Source organism: Hyposmocoma kahamanoa, unplaced genomic scaffold (genome assembly GCF_003589595.1).
Source record: "Hyposmocoma kahamanoa isolate Upper Pololo Valley unplaced genomic scaffold, ASM358959v1 88, whole genome shotgun sequence".
Lineage (NCBI taxonomy): Eukaryota > Metazoa > Arthropoda > Insecta > Lepidoptera > Cosmopterigidae > Hyposmocoma > Hyposmocoma kahamanoa.
In genome coordinates, this window is record NW_020654466.1 from 15,154,007 (window position 1) to 15,178,964 (window position 24,958).

Sequence of the window (24,958 nt, forward strand, 5' to 3'; positions counted from 1 at the left end):
TAAACATTTAAATTTAAAACGAACCATTAAACATTCAATTCAATCTACTCATTAGCACATAATTTAATCAAAATAAATTAAGAGAAACAAATTCATTACTCATTAATGTCAAATCGATCGTGTTATCTGTCGTTCTCGATTAGACATGTACGAATATTTTATAGCTCCGTTTAATTTAGCATAATTACGGTAACAGTTGGCAGGTTTATTTTTATGATATCAAGTGACGGGACGAACAAGACCTGCACCTGGTGGTAAGCGATACAACTTTCTACAACAGTTGCAGTACCAGCTCTAGATCTCAAAGACCTGAGGGGCACTGGCACTGCACTCTTCACACTGAGACATAAAGGTAACAAGTTCCTTGCGTCTCTTGGTTCCTCAGCACTCATACGCTTCAAAACCGAAACGTACGCTCACATTAATGCTTGGCGGCAAAAATAGATACAGTGGCAGTACTTTCCCGGACGAACTCTTTCACAAGAAGCTCTACTGCTTTTCTACTAATTAGTAACCTAATTAGGTATGTTTTGACTCTGTTATGTAACTATTTATTAACATTTGATGTTAATATTTGTATGGAGTTCTTAAGTTTTCGCAATTGTTACACATAGGAAATGAAACTATTTTTCCGGATTTAAATCGCGTGTATTTGTTTTTTCAAACAAACGGACATTTCGGGCCTTTTACAGGTACCATGGTCACGGTTGACTGAGGTGGTACAGTCTTCAACCAGTTATGTCTAATATTAATGCAAACCACCCTATTTTTTTCACTATAGTTACAATAGTTATTAATTAAATATCTTATTTTTAATTTTACAAAGAAAACATACATTAAGTTTTACAAATTATTTTATTGAATGAATTTTTTTTTAAGTTCAATTTATTATTAATGAATAATAGAAATTAGAATAAACTAAAACATATTAATTAGTACTGCAGTCTGTCAGTCCCAAACAGACATAAGACTACAGTACTAATTAATATGTTTTAGTTTATTTAGTTGAAGTTAATAAAAATTCATTCAATAAAATAATTTGTAAAACTTAATGTAGCGTAAATTGGAATGTTTTCTTTTCTATTTTTCTTTGTAAAATTAAGGTATTTAATTAATAACTATTGTAACTATAGTGAAAAAATAGGGTGGTTTGCATCAATATTAGACGTAACTGGTTGAAGACTGTACCACCTCAGTCAACCGTGACCATGGGATCTGTAAAAGGCCCGAAACGTTGGTTTGTTTGAAAAAAAAAACAAATATATGCGATTCAAATCCGGAAAAATAGTTTCATTTCCTATGTTAACATTTGTGTTCTCAATAAAATGCAATTACACATCCTCTTTATTGCACACAAAACAAACAAAAGGCAGTGCACATCAGACGGCCTATATGTATAACTTAATATATAACTCCGCAATATGGCGAAAGCACAAAAGTAACTTGTAAATGGCAATTATGGAGTTATTAATTTTAGTCTATAAAAAAAATGATATCAGGCGAAGCTGGTAATAAGCATGTTCAATGATAATGAAACTTGTGATTTTCGTTTTCGCTAACTAGAAAAAAAAACAAATAGACAAGTTACATTGAAATTTGAGATGGGGCCGCTAGTTTTACGGTAATAAATACCAATTTTGATTGACATCACGTAATACAATTTTCGTTTCCACTGAATATGCTTTAATAAAAGTCTCGCCTTGAAAAATGCGTTTGTAACTTTAATATTAATTTACATTAATTAATTTACAAATTGACAATTTACTATTTATGCGCTTGTATTGTATTTTGATATCAATGTTCATATGTATAAGAAATTCACCGTCATCAACAACCCATTTATGAATCTGATCTGATCTAATGAATCTCCTCTTAGGCGAGGGTTTTATTTACGCAGGCTCAATGCAGGTTGGGGAGTTCACACGTTTTCCGATGGTTGTGAACCTTCTTCGACGTGCAGGTTTCATCACGTTTTCCTTCACCGAAAATCTCATGGTAAATTTAAAATTAAATTTTGCACATATGTATATTCCGAAAATCTCAGAGACGAGTCCGGATTCGAACCCACGGCCTCTTCTTGAGAGGCGCAGGCGGTAGGTAGGCCAAACCTTTTGGCTTTTTTTTATTATATTACTATAAGAAATTAGTACAAGAATATTCCGCAACATGAAAAAAAATCGACTTCAAAAGTTCGTGGAATTACATGTATTTGCCAAGTTTTATCGGTTGGTGGAAAATGCGCGAAACCGGATTCATCCGCTGGTTTGCCACCCTTAGAGGTGGAATATTTCCTTCAAATTTAAATGGGATCAATACTGAGGTACCCTCTTTCCAACAAAAAAGTCATCATAATTGGTTCACATACGTATAAATCGTCATCGCGGATATACAACGGAGTTATTGCGTAACATATATAAGTACAAAAATGTGTATTTATTTATATTATAGCATAACGGTTTAGTTAAGAATGTAACATAACGTAACCTCGGTACAGAGTAAGAAACCGACCTCAAAAGTCATTCGTCCCCTAGTTTACCACCCTTATTGGTGGAATATTTTTTTCAAATTTAAATGGGACCACTTCTAAGGTACCCTCTTTCCAACAAAAAAAGAATAATCAAAATGGGTTCACAAATGGCGGAGTTATCGCGTCACATACATACAAAAAACATACAGTCGAATTGAGAACCTCCTCTTTATTTCGAAGTCAGTTAAAAATATAACAAGCCAGCCTTTTCGAAGTTTTACAACATCCTATGTAGTGCATAAGATCGTTTATCACGAAAAATTGCGTGCGCATTAAATATAACTACAAAAACAGTCGCAGCTGTCCGCATAATGTGAAGTCATCACGCAGTGTTACTGACAGTGCGTCGAGGAACGTAAAATATAGGTTATAGCACAGATTTCTCTACGTCATCGAAGAGGAAAAAACACTTTAATAATTCTCTGGTTTATATCTAATTTTACGCACGTTATATGTAACTGGATTACTTTCAATGAACAAACAATATACAGGGTTATTTTTAAAATACTAACAACCTCGCGGGACTATATTACAGACATCATAAACAACAACTTTCGCTCCATGACTTTTTAGAAAACAAACTTACCAAAAATAAACTTTTAAATTTTTGCTGTATTATCTGATACTTTTTAGATTTGTATTTGGTAAAATAATTTCAAACGTGCAAGCGTCCTTCGCGACGATTCCCACCCCCATCCTGCACAGAGTTATTACTGTCGATAGTTATTACCATTTAGAGGGATCTATTTAAATCTATTTATTTTTGTATGAAAGTAAAATCTGATGTATTAGGTACTAAAAGTCATGGAACAAAAGTTGTTGGTTATGATTTAGTAATATGGTCCTGTGAGGGTATTCGTATTTTAAAAATAACCCTGTATATAAAAGACATACATTTTTAATGCATGACTTCTGGAAGTAAAAAAGTAGTTTGGATTATTGAAGTCTTAGAAATGCCTTGTTTCGGTATAATGACAACGAATCCTGCAATAATAGTCATACTGCGCTTTAAGAGATCGTGTACTTTTTCAAATGAGTAGTAAAATTATTTGTCTTTCAGGGGAGGCTACGGAGTCCAAGCCATACTGCCAGATCATATTTTTCAAATGAGAGGACGTAAACAATTTTTTTGTTTTTAGTTTGACGACTTGGCACATAAACATTTCACACATTTTCACAGAATTGAGCACAAAACTTTCAAACGAAACATCGTAAATAACTTATTCACGAAAATTTGTACGTTAAACCCCATGAGTGCTAAAGCTTTACAATGAAAATTTACAACATAAACAAATGTAATATACGGTTCCTTAAATTCTAGTTTTTTCTGCATCATTTGTTATAAGTATCGTTGTTTATACAATTTCTTAGAACCTAGTTGTTGTAAGAAACAGAGTAGGTAAACATGACTATCGGCTATAAATCTTTGACGTTACCAACTGCTTTTAATTATATACTATATCACATAATTTGCTTTATCTCTTTAGAATACACTAGACTAAACCAATTTACACCTCTTTAGTCTTCAACTATTCTCTTAGAATCAATTAACGAAATGAGTGAAATATTCCTTACTGTACATTAAAAATTACGATAGCAACACAGCAGCAATGTAAGTATCATAGAGTAAGCTAATGTACAACAGGCGGCCTTATTGTTAAGTATCAATTTCTTCCAGGCAACCGTAGGATAGAAATTTAAGAGCTGGAAAGGGGGATGCGACCAAAGAATATCTTCTAATGGTACTAATATAAGAAGTGTCAGGCGGATACATGGTTTTGATTATTTACCTGGGTCCTTTCGGCGTCCCGTTTTCTTTCATTCAAGGCTTCGGCTAGCGCTTCCAGTCTTGTCAAAGCACGCTGTAAAGCCACTCTGTCGGAGTGACCGGGTGGCGTGTGTTTTAGGAGATCCTGGAACGAACCAAATCAATAAACATTCACTTTATAAATGTTCTAAAAAAGGTACCTTGAATGGAGTATAAGCGTATAATTTGAAAATAAAACAATAAACCTGTAATACACATTAATTCGATGACATGAATCTATCATACTTTCTTCTTGTACCTATCAACTTATAACTACAACCCATACAACCTACACTATACAAGGTTATTTGTAAAATAGTAGGTAACGTAAACTTTTAAGTTTCTGTTGTACTATCTAACACTTTTTAGATCTCTGTATTTAGTTGGTTTGGATAAGTTCAAACCCGCTCTTGTGTTTTACATCAAACCGCATAGAGTTAATAACAGTTGAGAGCGATCTATTTAAATATTGTTATGTTTATATGAAAGAAAAATCTGATGAATTATATAAAAGTCGAAGAGTCGAAGAGAAAGATGGAACAAAAATTGTTTTAATGCTGTTAGCATTATAGTCCTGAGAGGTAGTTAGTATTTCACAAATAACCCTGAATAGGCACGGGTAGATCCCCTTGAATAACAATATATAGGTTGACAGGAGAAAATTTATTAAGCTGTTTGGCCGTTCGAATTTGGTTCGAATGGAGTATATTTAGAATAATTAGAGGAAGTATTTTATAATTTCCAAGTAATACCGTGCGGAGAACCGAAATGAAATGTAGACTACAGAGGAACAAGTACACAAATACAATCATAGTGAAAACTCATATAAAATTTTAACCATTACTCTTTTTCCGTGCATGTCGTTATTTCTTGTACCAATATCTTTGGACAGTTATTGATTTCTGCCAATCTGAATTTACAATCTGATATCTATTTTAAAGCACTACAAAAATGGACAACCATGTGTCCCCGTAGAGTTCGTTAGTAAAGAAACAAAGATTTATTTGGAACATCGAAGTCAACGGCCTGAGACTGTGGGAAAGATAGCCCACACGATTCAGCTCTCGTAAATTTAGATAAACACGGCGGTATTGGAAGTATGCAGGAAATCGTTTCATCGGATGAGCAATTTTTGTAAATATGACGTGTTTATTTAGAAAATATTGTTAAGAATTTTGGAGTATTAGATTGACACTGTCAAATTGCATTTCGTCGCTTAGCAAACAACATATCTCAAGTCGAGAAATGGCGATTTTTACTTATGGACGGTCCTCAAGCCCAAATAAAACGTGAATATTAATAAAAATTGTACAACCAACTCATATTCAATTATGTGTCCATAAATAGTGCACTTACAATTACTTGAGCGGTGTCGTTTGCTAAGCGACGATTTGGGTGTACCAAGCCGTATTATTTGTTACGGAGCTTTAGAAAAAGACATTCGGCTAATTTCGGCTTTGTAGAGTGTTATCTCTGTCACCTATATACCTGTGCGACTTTTAGCGCTAATTTGCCATTCGTTGATTAAATTCCCTAAAGAAACCACGTTCTACAAATCCGAAAGTAGCCGATTACGGCCGACTGTCTCTTTCTGAAGCTCGATGCGTAATATTTTTATTACTGTTTTATTAATTATCGTACTCCTTGACATTTTTCGTGACTAAGGTGTTCAATATAACTCAGCTTTCAAATGTAAAATTTCTCCACTAATCTCTCTTTTTATTATCGTCAGTCAAATGTTTAATTTCGTATACATTAATGTCATATTTGGTAAAACAAATTAAAAATATAAATAAAATGATAATAAAGTCTTTAAAGACATTGACTGAGTGCTCAATACAATGTTGCGGTCAATGACTTTTCTTTATTTTTTATACGTGACTGGTAGATGACTCCACTCCACCTGATGTTAAATGGAAAGTGGAATCCAAACGTGAAGGTACCTAGTGCAGTGTTGATACTATCACTGTCCTAGTCACCTCCACCCTGCATGCCTACAAGATGCTTCTTCACGCCTCGTTTGAAGGATCTGATATCGTAAGGAGCTGGAAGGGAGTTCCATTTGTCGACTGGCATTTCTGATGTGAGAAGCTAAACAGCCAGGCTTTAATTGATCTAATGGCGAAGTGAGCATACGTCGTCACTCCTTGGATGTCCGAAAATGGAAGACAATGATTGGTGGGATGATAAAGTAAAGTGAATGAAGTGGTGGGAAACCGCCAAAGTCAGAGAGCAGTGGAGGAATTTTGGTGGACACTTTTGCTCAGCATTAGCAGTTGCTATGCAGTTGATAAATAAAAAATAAATAAAAAACTACGTAAGGTTTGAGTTTAACAACTGGTGTAGCGTGGTCTGATTGCGCCTCCAGCTGAGACCATAAGAGGTAATTTCATGGTGTGCAATATTGATAGAATTAACAATGCATTTTTTCTCGGTTTTGAAATTGTTGTTCATGTACATTGCGAATTCTATGATTATTTATTTATTTATTTATTTTTGGCATAGCTACAGAATACAAACTGTGAAGATGCTTAAAGTTAGGAGTAAATTTGTATTCCTATGACAGCCACGCACGGCATTTGCGAAATAAATAAAGTATTTACAAATTAACAGGCTATTAAGCATAATAAAATAAAAAAAAATTGCAATAGCAAAAAATCATGTTACACGTACATAAAAACAATGAGATTCTTAAATATCCAACATATTCAGCTTCTCTTTACAAATATTTAAATAGTAAGTATAGCGACTATGGGAGAATAAGTCCATATCTTTAGAAAAGTTGTTATGAGCTCTAAACATGCGAAAAATAGGATCATCATATGAGACATTGTTAGTGGTACATGGCAAAGAAAAATCTTATATGCATGTATTCAATTATTATTTAATTAAAACTTATTTACTTGATTGATTACTAGATCATTATTGAGGAATAAAAACTATTCCCATGGTAGTTTTTTCATAAATAATAGACACACGCTTGGCCATAAACTCACCTGATGTTAAGCACGATGTGACCGACAATGGTACGCGTTTGCCTAAAAAATGCCTATTCACTCTAGCCTCGAATATCCCCAAATTGTACTTCGGGAAACACAGATGTAGGTACAGTTAATATATTAATAAATGTGTGTAGATACGATAATAATTAAATTAAGGTTTGAGACAGTTACTACCCATTTATAAGTTAAAATCCCACAAACCCAACCAACATAAAAAAAAGTCACTTAGAAGACTTTACAGAAATAATCTGTAATTTTTATATGTCGACCATACCAATGTGTAATTGTTTTTAACGTAAATTAGGAGGCAAACTAATAGAAGATTTGAAATACTAGATATTTTTGAGGGGTTCACAGATATTTTCGTTGGGTTGAATTTATAAATCGAAAGTAGGTAAATACTTGGTAGTAAGTACTTAATACCTATTGACGAATCTGGTGGCTCAAAGGTTTGCACTGTGGGCATTGGATGTCAAGGTTCCGTGTCCGTTTCCCGGCAGGACTAATCTGAGACTGAACTTTCACAAATTGGTTCTGGCGTGGTTGTTCTGGGACCTCCCATCCCAGACTGAAATGCGTTGCTCTGATACTCATAGTACAGGAGATACCCTTAGTTTGAGACCAGGTAATTGGTGTGGTTGTTTGGTACATTATTATATTATTATAATTGCTTTTATATATTTAATACATGTAAATAAATACATAAAAAACATATTTTGAATCATAATAAATTAAAGAAATATACTCACCTGTAGAAACATAATAAACTGTGGAAACCGTTGTACCGGTTTCACCATGAGACCGAAGAAGGACAATCTGTCGTGTGCACTGATCTGCTTCACTTTGAAGAAGTCGGCCAGCGCTGATTTACGTTTCGATTCCATCTTAGCTAACTCCATCGCCACGGAGAAGTTGTTGATGAAGTCCGAATACACGTCCAGCACTACTGCCTTTGAGAACGCGCTTAGGAAGACCTCGCCTAGAAATGGATTGATAAGATTAAAATTTGCCCATCCAGAACAGCAGGATAGTTATTTTAAAATCTATTTGCAATTAAAATTGATTCATGTGTTACTGTGCGGCAATTCACAAACTCCTTGTCATTAACAACCAACCTTATCTATTTCTGCCGCTAAGCAGTAATGTTAGCAGTACGCGGTAAGCGTTCCGGTTTTGAAGGGTAATGGTGCTGGTGAAATTACAGGTACATGGGACTTGTCAACTTGTCTCAGGGTGCCGGGCGCAGTGGCAGTGCCCCTCCGATCTTTTGGATTTAAAGTGGTACTACAACTGTTATAGACAGGCGTCTAGCTTACCATCAGGCGCACGACTCGTTCGTCCCGTCACTTGATATTATAAAAAAAACCTTAGGATGCCTCGTAGTAGTTAGGTGAAACACCTGTCAGGTTTTTGGTGGTGGTGTTTGTGATTTTATTAAGTTTTATGCGGAGGAAGTGTGGTAAAATTAAATGCAGCAAGCAGATCGAAAACATCGTAGAGTCAGCTGGCTCGTTTCGTAGTTAGGAGGGTGGCGGCATGGTATGCCGATGACGCCGCGCTGGTTCGAATCCAGCCGGATCGAAGGAATTATTCTTAGTGTTTGATCTTTGAATTAATAATTATAAAAAAAAAATTAAATATCATGGTAGCAAAGCATTGTGATATTCAATAAACTTTATATTAATTGCATGAATAAAAAATTTACACTTAAACTGTGTTCGCTTAGCAAATTACAATTAATTTGCTATTCCAAAACTCCAATTTGTATTATTTAAAATTGCCACAAACTTAATGACTAAACTAACGACAAAAAATTACCAATTTTTTCATCGCGGTCCCACGTGCGCGCGCAGTCTGCCAACGCGGTGCGGAAGTGCAAGTGACACTGCAGTATGTCCGGTAGTCGATGGAACAGTGTTTGAATCTTGCCTGCGTTCAAGATCGCTGGGCTGCTTTCTTCTAATGGTTTTTTGTAGTCCTGGCAATTGGAAAACATGAGATTAATATTTTTTACCTTAATCTACACTATCTACAACTACTCACTATACTTCACTTACAACACTTTAAAAAATCTTTGTTGGAGGAGAAGTGTTTAGTATAACAAAGTTTTTATAGGCATGGAACTGAAGAACGAATTTTTGTGCAAAAGTTTTATTGTCATGACTACAAAATGATACGCACTAGCCAATAAAAACTTGGTTATGGGAAAACAACTTTATCGGCTCTCAACCAACAAAGTTATTTTTGAGTGTGTAACATAACATGGCAGTTGTAGAATTATAAATTAACTTTGTATTCGAGAGTAAAGTACTTTTGTAGTGTTTCGAATTCATCATAATCATTTATGAAACCGTTTGTCTGGGAATTTTGCTAAACCATTGTCCAAATTAAGAAATACCAAAATGTAAATCAATTTAAAAATTCGATTCCTAAATTGTAATGCCCTTTTGTAAGCTTTACCATCGTCTCATTGAAGCTGCCAAAAATATCTGGCTATCAAATGTCTATTGCCAATTTCCGTTTTCAGGTGCGCAGATCATAAGTACACGCAAGCAAATTGTTTTCTTTAATACGACAATCTCGGTGGAACAAGGGTTTGCATAGTGGGCACTGGATGAGGTCCCGGGATCGATTCCCGGTACCAATTTGGGAAATGAACTTTTCTAAATTGGTTCTGGTCTCGGTGTTCTGGGAAGTGCCCCAGAGTGAATTCCGTTACTCTAAAGTTTTACACAGAGGAATTGTCTAGTATGGGACCAGGCAATTAGTGTGGTTGTTTGGCACATTATTATTATACTCAGTGTATATAATAAATAATAAATAAAAAGTTATTATGATCTTCCAAAATGATGAATTACTCTTTCTAATTTTCGCAAATTGCTATAAAAACACGGACTTGTTTTTTACAATGACGAGGTATTTGCAACAAAGAATATTTTGAACGCCAACTGCGGTTTCCCACAAATTATCCACGATTTACAGTTACATGCATAAAATTCGTTTCTAAAAGACCAACGTCAGCTTTAAAAGGTTTTGTGATTTGCATATTTTTCTTATACGTTATCGAAAATTCATTTCTTTTTATTAAGGCTAACAAATTGATATAATTTGACAGTGAAGTTTGAAAACAGAATAGAAATTTACAGCATTCAGAAATCAGGAGTTAGAAACTGTAGTGACGTCACCCTTAATTCCAAACAAGCCAACTTACTAATGACCATTTTGCTAAAAACGGACGACATTCGCCCCATATCTTTAAACATCAATATCTCATGTGTTAGATGAGATTTCGAAAAACAAATTTTAAATTTATTTCTGGCACATGTCCAAATTTTAAGTCAGCTGATTGAAGCATTAATTTCAATTAAATACCGTTTTATACCTTAAAGCAGTGATAGAATAACCGGGAATCGTTTGCCTTATGTTTGAGTTTTGAGTGACCCCTATGTTGTTGATGTTCCAAAGCTTCGCACGAAGCGTTATTCTTCCACATTATACGGCGTACGGCTGTGTGCAATTTCCTGTCTGCAAAATTATTCTCTGAACGCTCTAACTTGGGCCTTTTCAAGGTGATGTTGAATAGGCATTATTTAGGTGTGCATGCTCCATCGTCGACCTCATCGTCACGTCTATCACATGAGATGGAGGTTCAATGCGCACTCACTTTCAATTTATGATGACGTTATCCGCCACGCTGGCCCAATGCTTGTTTAAGGCTTACATACATGCACACTTCGCACGTCACGGAAATTCTCAAATTCGGGAAGTATATTGTTTGGTGATTACCAAACTCAATCACATACGTGGACTCGCAGAGCATTGCATATTCAACATAAACGCTGTATTCTAAAGAACTACTGTCGTTTGTTGACAACACAAAACATTAATGTCAAAAGTCAACACTGGCGTCACCGTTTCACGGTTCAAAAGTTACTTGTTAAAACTTTGTTAGCAACACGATAATTTAATATTGGCATCGAGTAGTTTTTAAGTAGGATGTAAACTTTAAATCCTAGCAATTGATACAGAATTAATTTTAGAAAATATACAATTGCAACTCTGCCCTCCTTGTCCCTATCTACCGACCTGAGAGATAGGGAGTTCCGGGGAGACTACGGACGTCCCGCTAAGACCAGGGGGTCTACTCTCGATCTCCGTCCGACATTCGTCCGAAACAATTACTGTCAAATAAGTAATATTCGACAAATTTAAAAGACAAGTATCCAGTATGAAGCTTCATTCGCATCACGCGTCTTTTCGTTTGGTCAAGTATAATAATAATAACGCACACACTCAACATAGCCCCGCACTAGGGAAACCCTGTGTCGCGGGTGCCACGGACACACACATAGACAACCACAAATTACATCCAAACTCACGAGAGAAATAAATGTAGGCCATACAAATATTTCTCCCGGCCCGGGAATCGAATCTGGGGCCTCTGCGTGGCAGTCCGGCATGGTAACCGTTCGGCCACAGAGGCAATTAAAAAAGTATTGCTTATTTGGCAGTAATTGATTCGGACGGATGTCGGACGGAGATCGAGAGTAGACCCCCAGGTTAAGGCGGGCGTCCGGGCCGAGCCCTCAGCACGTCTCTGATATGTTAATAACATTATTTCGCTAAAAATGACGATTACGTTAGTTATAATAAGGAGGGCAGAACTGTCAGAATTGTATGAAAAAAGGCGTCAGTAGCGCCACTGGCAACTGGTTACTTCCTAGTATAGACAGTCTCTTACAAAGGTATTATACTACTTAAAGCACTTCATGTTTTTAAATCACTTTTGTAACCTTTGTAAAAAGAAAATAAAGATTACTGCTATGATTATTACTATTACTGGTGATTCGAAAAAGCAATGGCCGGTGACGCACTGATTATAGAGCTATCAAACGACGAGAAAAGAAATAAAAAAACTATTCCGTTCTGAGCGTATTTTTACGGTTTTCTGTCCTCAAACGACCGAATGAAATTAATGGCAAATAAAAACAGCATTAAATTGAGAGCCTTGACTTAAGTTCACACTTTGTAGTCGTTGGTAACGTGATGGGCATAAAAACTCTTATAATATGTCATAATACGCGTCAACTCTTAAAATAACCGAGTATTGACTGTAAAATTACATACGTACTTTTAAATAAAAATCCAAAGGATATGGGTAACACGAGTGTTTTTACAATAAGTAACGATTCTTTTAATGCCTTTGAATATAACTATTATACCATTATCGATATTTTATGTAAAATTTAAATCAAGTTCCTATACAGGGCGAATTTAACAAGTCTTTATTTGCCCACGGGATTTTTTAAAAGAGGTGATTGTAATTAGAAAAACTGTTACTTAGTACCAGTAAGTCTCCTTGTGAAAGAAAATAGATATTGCCAAAGTGTGAATGGGAAGTATTGCCACCTTACCTATTCCTTTTCTGCCGCCAAGCAGTAAAGTGAGTATTATTGCGTTCCAGTTTTTACAGGGTAAATAAAGGTGATCTCAGATTTTTGTAATTTAAACTAGGTACGTCTGCGGTATCAGACATACTGCATCAAGCACGGAATTACAAGAATCTCTTCAAAATAAGTACAGTAAACAAATTGTGTAGGGTTTGCTTTTCTTAAACCGTAGTTAAAAATTATCAGGAATAACATTCCCAGAAATATGAAATGCACATTAGTATAGATAAATCCTTTGCCAGTTATTCTTCTAAATTAATTTGTTTGTAGAACAACGAGAGAGTGTTATGTTTAATGCCATTATACTCCTATACGTCATATTGTAAATATACACAAAATACTTGTTTATAGTACAGGACGTTACACCGGAAAGAGGTGATTCAGAATCATTAATAATGCGTTTAAAAATGTTTTTATTATAATGCGCACTATTAAGAAAAATTGTTTCACTCGTGCTATCCTGTCATACCAATACTTTTTTTTTTCAACTTTTTTTTAGTTACAGTGTAACTAAAAAAAAGTTGAAAAAAAAAAGATTCACTGGTTTTCTGTTACTTTTGAGACCAATGACATAAAAGATACATTTAACTTGCTTTGTACATTAGATATGAAAGAATTCTATTCAGCTATTGAAATTTTACTTCGAAAAATAAGTAATTTCTATTGCAAACAGAATAAATTTCTTTTTCGTTTATAACAATCGAAACATTCTTGTTGAAATGAAATTAAAAAACATTGTACTGGGAAATGCGGTCTTGGTTTGACACAATGCAGTGGCCCTTTAAATTTTGTATAGGTAATCATAATTCAGAGTGATTTTAATGTAAAAATAGTAGTTATCCCTGTTCATACTCTATTGACAATTCTGCGTCAAGTGGCGATTCTAGTAACACAATTAAGTTGTTACAGTAAATTAACCAAGTTAGTCTATTTCAGTACAAAATGTTTGCAAACTTGATCTATTCATTATTTTATTCATGTCTGTAAATAGATTATTTATGAATTAGAAACCACATATACTTTATGGCTTTTAATGTTGCACTGCGTGAAGCGTTAGTTTACAAAAAATTGCTGAGTAGAAATGTTATCTATTTATATTACAATCTTATTTCTCTGTAACTGCGGTTAGTCAGAAATTAAATGGAACCATGGCGTGGGTTGTTGGTTAGTTACTATAAAACTGTTGTAATGAACTTCTTGCATATTAATAAGTAATTCTACTAATATAATAAACGAGATACTTTGAATGAATGAACGTTTCTATTTTTACAATCACGGCAAAATCGTCGCGCAAAACGACGGAGCCATAGACACAAAAGTTGAAGTTGAAGTCAAACCTGTTTAAAGGATTTGGGTCAAATTTGACGGACATATAGTTCATAACATGAGTTAGTAGATAGGTTCTTTTTAGCTCACACGAAGTCATGAGCATACATTTTAGTTTCAATTAAAGTGGAGACTATAAGTAAACCGTATCCTAATTTATGTCCTAACTCAGTAAGGCGTACGATCTTACTTAGCTATCATAAACAAATATTATCTACTAACTAGTCTTGTGTTTACCTTTTTTTATGTGTGAACATAACTAATTAATTGATGGATGATTTTTGGGTTTATTACACAGCTGTATTCAGAGAGACCTAAATTTTATAGTGAATAAGACAACGAGCTTGTACGCCAGATATGCAAGTTGTCACAAAATGAAAAAAAAAATTTGATTATTATTACAACCCTTAGGTTTTCGCGATTGTTACACACAGGAAATGAAACTATTTTTCCGAAGTTAAATCGCGTATATTTGTTTTTTCAAACAAACCGACGTTTTGGGCCCTTTACAGGTCCCATGGTCACGGTTGACTGAGGTGGTACAGTCTTCAACCAGTCATGTCTAATATTGATGCAAACCACCCTATTTTTTCACTATAGTTACAATAGTTATTAATTAAATACCTTATTTTTAATTTTACAAAGAAAACATTCCAATTTACGCTATATTAAGTTTTACAAATTATTTTATCGAATTAATTTTTATTAAGTTCCATTTATTATTAATTATTAATACAAATTAGAATAAACTAAAACATATTAATTAGTACTGCAGTCTTATGTCTGTTTGAGATTTTTCATTAGAGGAAATACTGGATCCCAAACTGGTGGTACGGAGAAACCATCTTCCCAGTTGAAATTAGGATGTTTTTTAATTTCAATGGGCTCTCGCAGCATCCTGGGTAGATAACGGACTTCTTTTGCAAGGACCTGGGGTTTGTCAAACTTCATTGAATGTGTAGGTTTATCCATGACATGCTCGCAGACTGCAGATTTGTTTACCTGTCGCGTAAACAAGTCTACAGTCTGCGACCATGGGACCATGGGACCGTCACGGGAGTCAACCGTGAGCACGGGACCTGTAAAGGACCCGAAACGTCGGTTTGTTTGAAAAAACGCGATTTAAATCCGGAAAAATAGTTTCATTTACTATAATAATTATTACTTATCAATACACAATAACTGTTAAATACAAGTAACAAAGATTTACAATTCTTGCACTGCCAAACATATACGTAAAAATATACATGACACTTTATTCTTAGATGTTTCCGTTTTCTACTATTAAATTGTAGTATATAGTGTATTCCCATTCGGGTGAATAAATTAATCATAAAAGAATAAGGGGAAACATGAGCATGGCAGTGACTTCAATTCTACTTTATTCAGTATGTAAAATAATTTATCTAAAAATAAAAATCTAAAATATTGTTTCCAATATTGCATCCGCATAGAACAGTTTATGCGTGCCATTATATACGCATGCTACGATTTTCGTAGAATTCGCTGAACGAATTAAAAAATATTTTAAAACACGCACACGTCAACACTTAGCGCGCAATCCGACTGATTGAGAGTGTTTGCAGGATGGTGCCCGCACCGCCCAACTCTCCTCGAGTACCCCGTCGTTGCTCTGCGCAAGTGATATCAGTGAACTCGACGCAGTCTCAGTTTTAAACCTTATTTTTTTTGCAAGGTGAGATTGTATGATCTTATTTATCACCACTCAAAAAAATTGGTCTAGTCCTTAAACGCCATTGGTTTACAAGAACAACCAAGCTGCAGGCAACAGTGCTCATGGCCACCGTTGCCTGCACGGAAAAAGAACCCTTCAAATGGGACTGCGTCGAGTTTTCTGATAGTGCAACGTTGCGCAACTGTATTGGTTTGTGATATTATTGTCTCTTACAACATTGATGACCATAATTTACAATGTTGACGAAAAGGATTTTTTTACAACACAACATAGAACATGAAATGTTAAATCGAACTATATAAGTAAATTCTTCCTGTCAAAATTGTAAGTTATTTCCGCTTGTGCTAACGGAGACGTTATTAAAAGGAAAAAATAATGCGTATCAGTGGCGCTAACGCGGATTGCGTGCCAGTGGTGTTAAAGCAGAATGTGTGCAATTGGGTGTTTTTAATTCCAACTGAAATGAAAACCCTGCTTTTGCCGTAGCCGGATAGACGTCAACAATCCCAGTTTCTTCGCCTTTAGTTATATTTATAACAAGCGATATCGATAGGTATAATCATTGAACTCTGGTCAGATATCTATGTGAAGGATGGCGATAAACTAAACAGTATTGTATTCATCAATACCTAGGAACAGGATGTATTCTACGAACTCAAACGGAATGAGGTACTTGTATGGTATGTGGTGGGCCGCAATTCGACATCTAAGCGCCTATACTGCGCGTGGGGTACTAGACAATTAACGAAAATTAAATTAAATTTTATATTTAAATTTTTATTGAATTGATATTCAATTATTTTTATGTGCAATTACTCCACTAGTTTGTTATAATTATTAATACAAAGATCAGACAAAAATCCTTTGATTATTTCTTTAAATTTTATATATTATTGCATTAAAAATTACATAAATTGATCGTCATATATGATAAATAAACCTTATTATTGTTGATACAAAAATCGAAGAAACACAAAGAAAAATTCTGCGATCTGACTGACTTTCAAACAAAAAACGTTTCGGACTCTTCACAAGTCCCATGGTCACGGCTGACTGAGCTCAACTAGTTATGTCGAATATTAATGCAAACCACCCTATTCTGAACTACAGTTACAACCTGTAACTATAGTTAAAAACCTAATATTTAAATTACCAGAGAACATTCTATTAACAATAAGTATGATTTGCAAATATTTTACTTTAACAATATGATGTAACTAATAACTAAATAAATTAATAAATAAAATATAGTAATGAGAAGTAGGTACGGCATTTCCAGTGCGTGGGATATGTATTGATTATTACGCAATATTATTTTAAATTCAAATATCCTTAATGTAACGACGACGAAGTAATGTTCCCTTACCATGAGCTCATACTCTTAAAATTCACCGATGATGGGCGGTGTGGAAAAGATTTATAAGGCAATTGTATAGCGCCCCTTAAGGTCACAAAAAGAAGTACCGGAAGAGTTATAATTTAGCAAACAAATTTTTTACACGGGCGCAAGCGATTACTAACACTTAAAACACATGTTAGAGGCACAGATGTTTCAGTTGCGCGAGAGAGTTAATTATTTTAAAATGCTCTTTGTTTTTGTGCAATATTCATGCGTACACAGTTGTAGAAGTATAAATGAAGTTTAAATTAAATTCGTCTGTTGGTTTGTTGCGACATAATAGTTGTAAGAAAATATCGAGATATATCTTAATTTAGAATTGTGAAAATATAGAAGCGAATACATTGCCAGCTCTAATTTGCCAGTATCGAGTTTCCCGCTTAGTAGTTTTAGAGGCATCTGCAGGTTCTGCTATTCAAAGTGTATTGTGAGAGTGCAATGTGAGAAAGTACAAACAATGTTATAACAGTAGAGCACCTTGTGAAAGAGTTTGTCCAGGTAAGTACTGCCACCTTACCTATTTCTGCCGCTAAGGAGTTAGGGCGCGTTCCCATTATGCGTAACGTTTTATTTATCGTTGGACGACTGTCGCGTCTAGCCTGTTCCCACATCACGATTATCTGTCGTGACTGTCGTAGACGTTTATTTTATCGTTGAACAACTGTCATGTCTAGCTGTTCCCACTATAGTGGCGACAATTTATCGGTTCACAGCAACCGCCTTGTCGTTTACACGACAGAATCGTTTGAAGCTGCGATTATCTGTCATCACATTTTTATCGTGACGTTTTATTTATCGGCGGACGACTGTCGTTTCAGCTCTTCCCACTGTCATGATAGTCTGTCGTCGTAACGTCAAAAAAGTCGTGAGCGACAGTTAATCGTGTTTTTACTACATGTAAATAACTTCATTTAATACACAAGCTACGACACTTTAAACTACACGACTATCTGTCGTCACGACATAATAGGAACGCGCCCTAATGTGAGCATTACTGTATTTCAGTTTAGAATGGTAAGGTTGCTGGTGAAATTACAGATACATGGGATTGGTGCCGTGAGCAGTGGCAGTGCCACTAAGATCTTTGCGATTTAAAGCTCTGAGTGACACTGCAACTGTTATGGTTAGGCGTGTCATTTACCACAAGGCTCACGACTTGCTCGTCCCATCACTTGGTATTACAAAAAAAGACAAGCTTTCGTATTCGATTTTGAATTCTGATGTAATAGCAGACCTGTTATCTTGAAAAGGACGTAATCAATGTATAAAACAAGTGTTAATATGTAAGAGGCAACTTATAGACAAATTATATTATAATGTTATTGTTGAATAGTAATCACCAAGAACAATGACAAAAGGGGAATCTAAACACAAAACGTTTGCTAACTAACATAAATAAAAAAACAGAATATAATTAACTTTGAGTTTTGCGCTTATTCACACTTATGACTACACTAGCTTTGACACCTAAGAAATAATATTACGATTTATTAATGCAAACTGGTTATTCAGCAAGACACTCATAACATAAAAAACGAACATTAAATCTTCTCTTGATAATGACATTAACATCGGTCGGTCCACTTTACGTCACACAGTCGCCGCTAATGTTAGAATGCTGTAAACATTGAAATAGCCAGCGTGTATAGAAAATAGACGTCAATTTTTCGCAAACCACGTTTTAGAGGCGCCGTTTCAAATCAGGGACGACCTCGCTAATCAACTTGCAAATAGTGTCTATACAAAACAGCTGGCCCGCTTCCTAATATGCAAATCGGTAACATGTGAATTGTGGGCGAAACAATACAAAGTGGGCCAGACAGGTTTTAGATATTAACATACATATACAAACTTTTGACACCAACTATACGCCTGTCTTCTTATTTACAGTATTTTCCAACAACAACAAAGTTCACGAGTTTTTGTTCGCTAGAGAATCTTCACGCCAAATGGGTAAATGGGGTTTATCTATACAATATCTGTGTAAGTAAAGTTGATGTGAAAATAGAAAATGCCTAAGAAATGTGCCATAAAAGAAATGTGAATTCTAGATAGAAGATACCTTTAACATACACCGAAATTAAACGTTGGAGATAAATTGTGTGTAATAGTCTGTTTTCACAATAGACGACGTGAATCTATTAGTCTTTCCCACAACTTTCACCTCTAGAGTTCCTGCATGTCAGAGATAGGTGGTCTATTGCGCAATATGGGCACAAATTTAGTATTCGTTTTCAAAAGTCCACAAACCAAATTTTGAACGACAAATAATTATTAAACCAACGCCCCGGTTGTGAGTTTGGCTCTACTCTATTACACCTGGTCGTAATTTTGCAACTGTCAGCTTACGATTTAATTAAATGTCCTGTCATGTCTGTTACACCTCCATGCGGTAATAGAAAACAAAAGTGGTAACTTGTTTTCATCCATTTACCTGACAGATTGCGTAATATGAACTGTCTCTCGTGTGCCTGAATTGTAATTGGCGGTTAGCCTGCCATCAATCTAAACTTCCTTCCCGATCACGAATTTCTCTAGAGTCATGAGAAAATGTCAGCGAGTGTTATACAGACATCTCTCGAGGATCCGAGATGTTACGATAGCATCGCAAACCAGTTTGTGTACAGTACAGGAGGTCGGCTTTGTTGACAATCTATACTACACTTGCTCGTTACTTATTGCGCAAGGCAAATATTGAAATTGCGGTGTATGAGCAATTACTGGCTGTTTGCACGAGAAATATTTAAAAGTTAATAACAATCAGCCCACGTATGGTCGTATTGCGATATTCCTTAATTTCATTGCAACCAGAATAAGAATTCACTAATTAGGCCTTCTAAAAATATTACTTAATCAGTTACAATTGCAAGTAACTTGTATAGCAATCACTTTAAGGATGTCAATTTCTACTCAATGGTAGGTCAATAATCATTTGATCGTTCGACTACCTCTTACCACATGTTCAGCAAGTATTTACTAATACCTCGATAACGAGATACGAGAACAATACCGTGTTGCGCGGCCTTTGACATACCGGCGTTATATATTGCGAACTTTGCGAACGTGTATAACAACTTATAAGGTCACATTTTTCGTACTTAGATGTGTAAGCCGTGGATACTATAGATGTAATAACAAGTTAGTCTAAACGACACATTGAGGGTCGAAGGAGTTACTGAATTGCAAGCAGCAGCTACTTACGTAAGGTCGCCTGCTTGTCTATTTACTACGTAATTTGTCTATTTACTTATATAAGATCATTTAAAAATACTAACATTGATAAGTCTCTGTAGCGTGGCGACATAGGAGTTCTCGCTGTGCATGATAGCGGCAACGACGTGCCGGCGGCGCAACTGCACCGATGTGAGCGAGTCCGGCGGCGAACCTAGAGACGGTGGTGGCACCCTCCCGCCCCGCATCTCGCCTCCGCACGAAAACATGTCCTCTTCCAACTGCAACAACAACACCAATCCAAATCCCGCCACAACACAACACTAACACTCGTCGTAACTCAACCATTTCCTCGTTAGCATCCAGATGACGCGTTCTAGCGCGTGCCACAAGCAAGGCCATATATTTTACTGCCATCAAACGTTCGCTCCGGTTTGGTGAATAAACAGGCATTTTATGCGCAAATTCCGCTTTTGCAACGTTTCCGGAACCCGCGATGGACTTCAAAATTATATTGGTGAGTCAATGAAAACGGGCCATCTGGACACTACGTTATTTATTCTATTGGCTTCCTAATGTAAACACGTAAACGTCAAAAGTAATGCTCGCGAAATCGACTTACTCGTTTATCAAAATCTGACAGGGAATAATCAGCTTTATCATGCAGAAGCTTTACACAGAACATGGTTATAGTTTCTATGAACCAGATGCTAGATCAACTTTTGACGTTTACAAATCACACGTTATACACGTAGTCTGGCTAAAAATACACTGAAGTAAGAAAATTACAATCGTGGACATGACTCCATAGTAGTAGCGCACGGGTATCCACTCGCACATCATTATATCACATGTTTTTATAGATTATTTGTTTAGTAATTCACGTCGAGGAGTCTCGGAACTGTAGACGCAAGGCGGTAGGCGACTCTACTCCCGGCTCGTTACTGCGGTTTATTATTCAATGGCAACTTAATGGTCCGAGTGATTCATCTAAATTCAAATGTGAATCATGAGCGATATAGTAGTGTTTAATAAGTTGTATTTCCTTTACATAGGCCGACCAATAAAGAGAGCCTATTAATTCCAGAAATTGTCGCGACGCGGGGAGTCAATGACCACGTTTATGACTGTGCATCGTCTGTTTCATTGATATTGCCCGGAATGAGAGTTGAATGAAGTTGTATTTCAAGTTTAAATATTCTCTCGAAAAATTTCATTAAAGCGTATGTGCTGAGCATCGTACACCACAGACATTTGTCCATAAGTATCATGAGTCATATAACATAACACAATAGTCCAGTTAAGTGCACAAAATAACAGATAAATATTTCCGCTACGGTAATTCTTGCTACGCGGCCTTGTAAGTGTTGTGCCATTGTAATTTATATAAAAACTGAAGCTTCAAAAATCGCCGTCATCCGTGACGTTTCGATAACAAACCATTAGCAGCTACAATGATACTCTAACTACAAACTAGCCATCTTAATATTGACGTACTCACATCTGTTCACGTCTTCTTGCATAGAAAGCACTAATAAGTAACGGTAATCGTTGTACTTACTCTTAATTGCTGCTACAATGCAACCTTGCACAGCTAGGTCTATTAGATTGTCACATTACATCATTGCAAAGTGTGTGTGACATAATGCGTGCCGTCTTTTCATAGCTGACTTGCAGTAAACAAACTATTCCTGTCTCAGTTGGAAAAGGAGACAATTTGAAATGGCTCAGTGCCATAAAGTATGGTCAAACGCGACGGCTCAGAACAATAAATTTGATTGTTATTGTATAAGCTTTAGACACTCACTATCGAATATTTGATATGACTACTTGAGGCACGGTTTCGAATCGTCTACTTGCATTCAAGGTTAAAATTGCATTACACGTAGGACAATAGTTGAAATTAATAATCAATAGAAACGGGAATAGATAAATTATACAAACCTCAGGCACTTTGGGCATTTTGTCTGTATCGTTGACATGCATGTCATATTGGTGTGTGGAGCCGCGTCGAACGCTGAACCACCGCGCCAGCCGCCCCCCGCCTTCGTCGTCGGGGGGAGGAGCGGGAGGTGCGGGTGCACCGCCGCTGCGCCAGCGCTCGCATAGCTCCCGAGCGCGGCTGAGCGTGTTGCGCAACTGCCCACTAGTCCTGCACGAAAAGGACGTTACATTAGTGATGTATGTACGGAAACCAGATCAGTTGCCTAACTAGATTATAGTAGATAGTTCACTAATTTTGCAAACATAGAAAGCTAAATATTGAATAACCTCAGCACAGAGAGTATTAAAAAGCCGATCTTAAAAGTTCGTGGAATTACATCTTCTTGCCAAGTTTTATTGAAATCGGTTATCGAAAAATGGGCGAAACCGGATTCATCCCCTAGTTTGCTAGCCTTAGAGGTGGAATATTTTCTTCAAATATAATTGGGACCACTACTTCCAACAAAAAAAGAATCATTAAAATCGGTTCATAATGCCGGAGTTATCACGTAACAAACGTACAAAAAAATACAGACGAACTGAGGACCTCCTCTTTTTTTTAAAGTCGGTTAATAAACAATTCACGAAGATTGTGATTTTTGTATCAGTCGAGGTCGAAATGTTAATTACCATTAACAATATGCTTAGAAAGTAGTAGAAAGGCACGTGGAATGCTTGTAGAAAAACGAAAATGTGTCGATAAAAACAAAGGAAATAGCAATAAGGTTGGTCATCGGACTGTTGTTGCGGTTATACCTAAACGTTTTCAGTTTGTGGTTTGTACCGCATCAGTCGACAGTATCGGGATAGTGAGTAACTGTACCGGTCTGTTCAACCCTAACATTTATCATCCGATGACGTTAATGTTACATTGATGGAGGGAAAACACAGGAAGGAAATAATATCACATGGCCCATTTATTTACGTAGTCAAACAACTAGAAAAACATTAATATCAAATACGAGTCACCTTTCGCGTATACCTCAGGTCGATTTCTTATTCAGAGAAAGAACCATGTTATTACTGCATACCATGATAATTAGATTAAGTTTATTAATTGTAGGATATGAGCAATTAAGCCGACGCGGAAGATGTCCAATAATGAAAGGAAAGACTAGAATAATTGGAGAAACTTGTGAAACTAGAAACTGGAGTTGCATGATGGCTTTCTGACAATTTAATTTAATGGTTTTTGTCATTAGAGGCCATCGAGATGGCTGGTTGCTGAAGGTATTAGCGATTTATGAAGGTATTATAGGGGTTCACGTTCAAAAATGAGAGAGAATTGAACTAACAATTATCCACTATCGCAATATTTGTATCTTTACTTTTCCCTTGTTGTATTACCAAACGCGAAGTTGTGCGCGGATGAAATCACAGAACAATCGGCAAATAATATCAAATACAATAGAGCAAGTTAACTTAATAAAATATATCGAGTAAACAAAGAATCTGTCGAAGGCATAACATGCGAGTACAGAGCTATTGTAGTATATTACATGTTTAATGTATGAGGAGGTTGAACGAATATATTATATCCCATTTGGTAACGTGATGAAAGACAAAATATTGTCGTTGCGGTTGCTTCACTGCGAGGCAATCTGCGTAATACAATTTTATACGAGGTATTTTCAACGGTGCTTAGGGTCTGCCTAAGGTGTTTTTGTTGCACTTAAGATTGTATTACAGCGAAGTGGACAAGCAATCTCCTGTGAATTCCAAGGCTGTGTTTTTCTTTGCTTATAAATAATTCAAGAAGCAACTTTGTTTGGAAACTGTACGTAATGCCTTTGTTCGCCTTTTATGTTGCGCTTTAGTTACACGAATGGGTTATTAATTTTTAATGTGCATTGCAGTCGTAAACTTTATCTTTTATCCGATTGAGATTGCGGTAGTATTCCTGCCGTGTGATCAAACGTCAGCAGCGTTATAAAGTGTGTGAAATTACACATCGCAATTCAATCACATTTGCTGTTTCACAGACTTGTGTGAGATCCAATCAACGGTACTGAACGATTGCGGCTTCTATCTTGCATTTAATTTGTGTTGACGGGATAAAGGTGCGATACCAGAATGCTGACTTTTTTGGAGGAATCCCGCCAATTAACCCATAGCTGCATTTGCTGCGTATACCTTTCACGGTATGAAGTAAATGCAGCAATGCTAGACGTTTTTATTTCATTATGTATTACTAAATTGTAGACCAGTAGCGAGGCGTGAATTGTCTTTAGTAATGCCGGAGCAAAACAAAGAACACTTGTCTTAACAAAGTTATTAGCACACAAGATACTAGTACACTTTATTTCACTGGTTAATTATTCTACACGTAAAATTAAACGTAGTAAATTACTTTAAAATATTTATGATATTTGATGATACGTGGGAAATTTTAGCAAGCCGGTGGAAATCGAGTTATATAGACGCCTCGCCACTGCTGTAGACTAAATTTCTTTGGCAAGTCGATGGAATGTATATGGACCTTTCGCCACTGGTAAATAATAATAATAATTTATTTCGGACTCTGAACTCGGTGTTAGTAACAAAATAACTTAAAAATTAGTGTTAGTAACAACTCGGAACGTACAATGGTAAATGAG

General features: G+C 35.9%; 1 protein-coding gene across 2 annotated transcripts in view; it reads right to left on the reverse strand.

Annotated features, from left to right (window-relative positions):
- The window catches only part of LOC113236024 (rho guanine nucleotide exchange factor 10), a 56,233-nt gene that overhangs the window by 9,998 nt on the left and 21,277 nt on the right, over positions 1–24,958 (reverse strand). For both annotated transcript variants that reach the window (XM_026471960.1, XM_026471959.1), the window contains 5 exons: positions 22,323–22,530; positions 20,483–20,659; positions 9,155–9,314; positions 8,086–8,315; positions 4,318–4,440 (listed from right to left, as the gene is read on the reverse strand). In XM_026471960.1, coding sequence (XP_026327745.1) covers positions 4,318–4,440; positions 8,086–8,315; positions 9,155–9,314; positions 20,483–20,659; positions 22,323–22,530 — 898 coding nt within the window. The remainder of the gene's footprint in view (positions 1–4,317; positions 4,441–8,085; positions 8,316–9,154; positions 9,315–20,482; positions 20,660–22,322; positions 22,531–24,958) is intronic.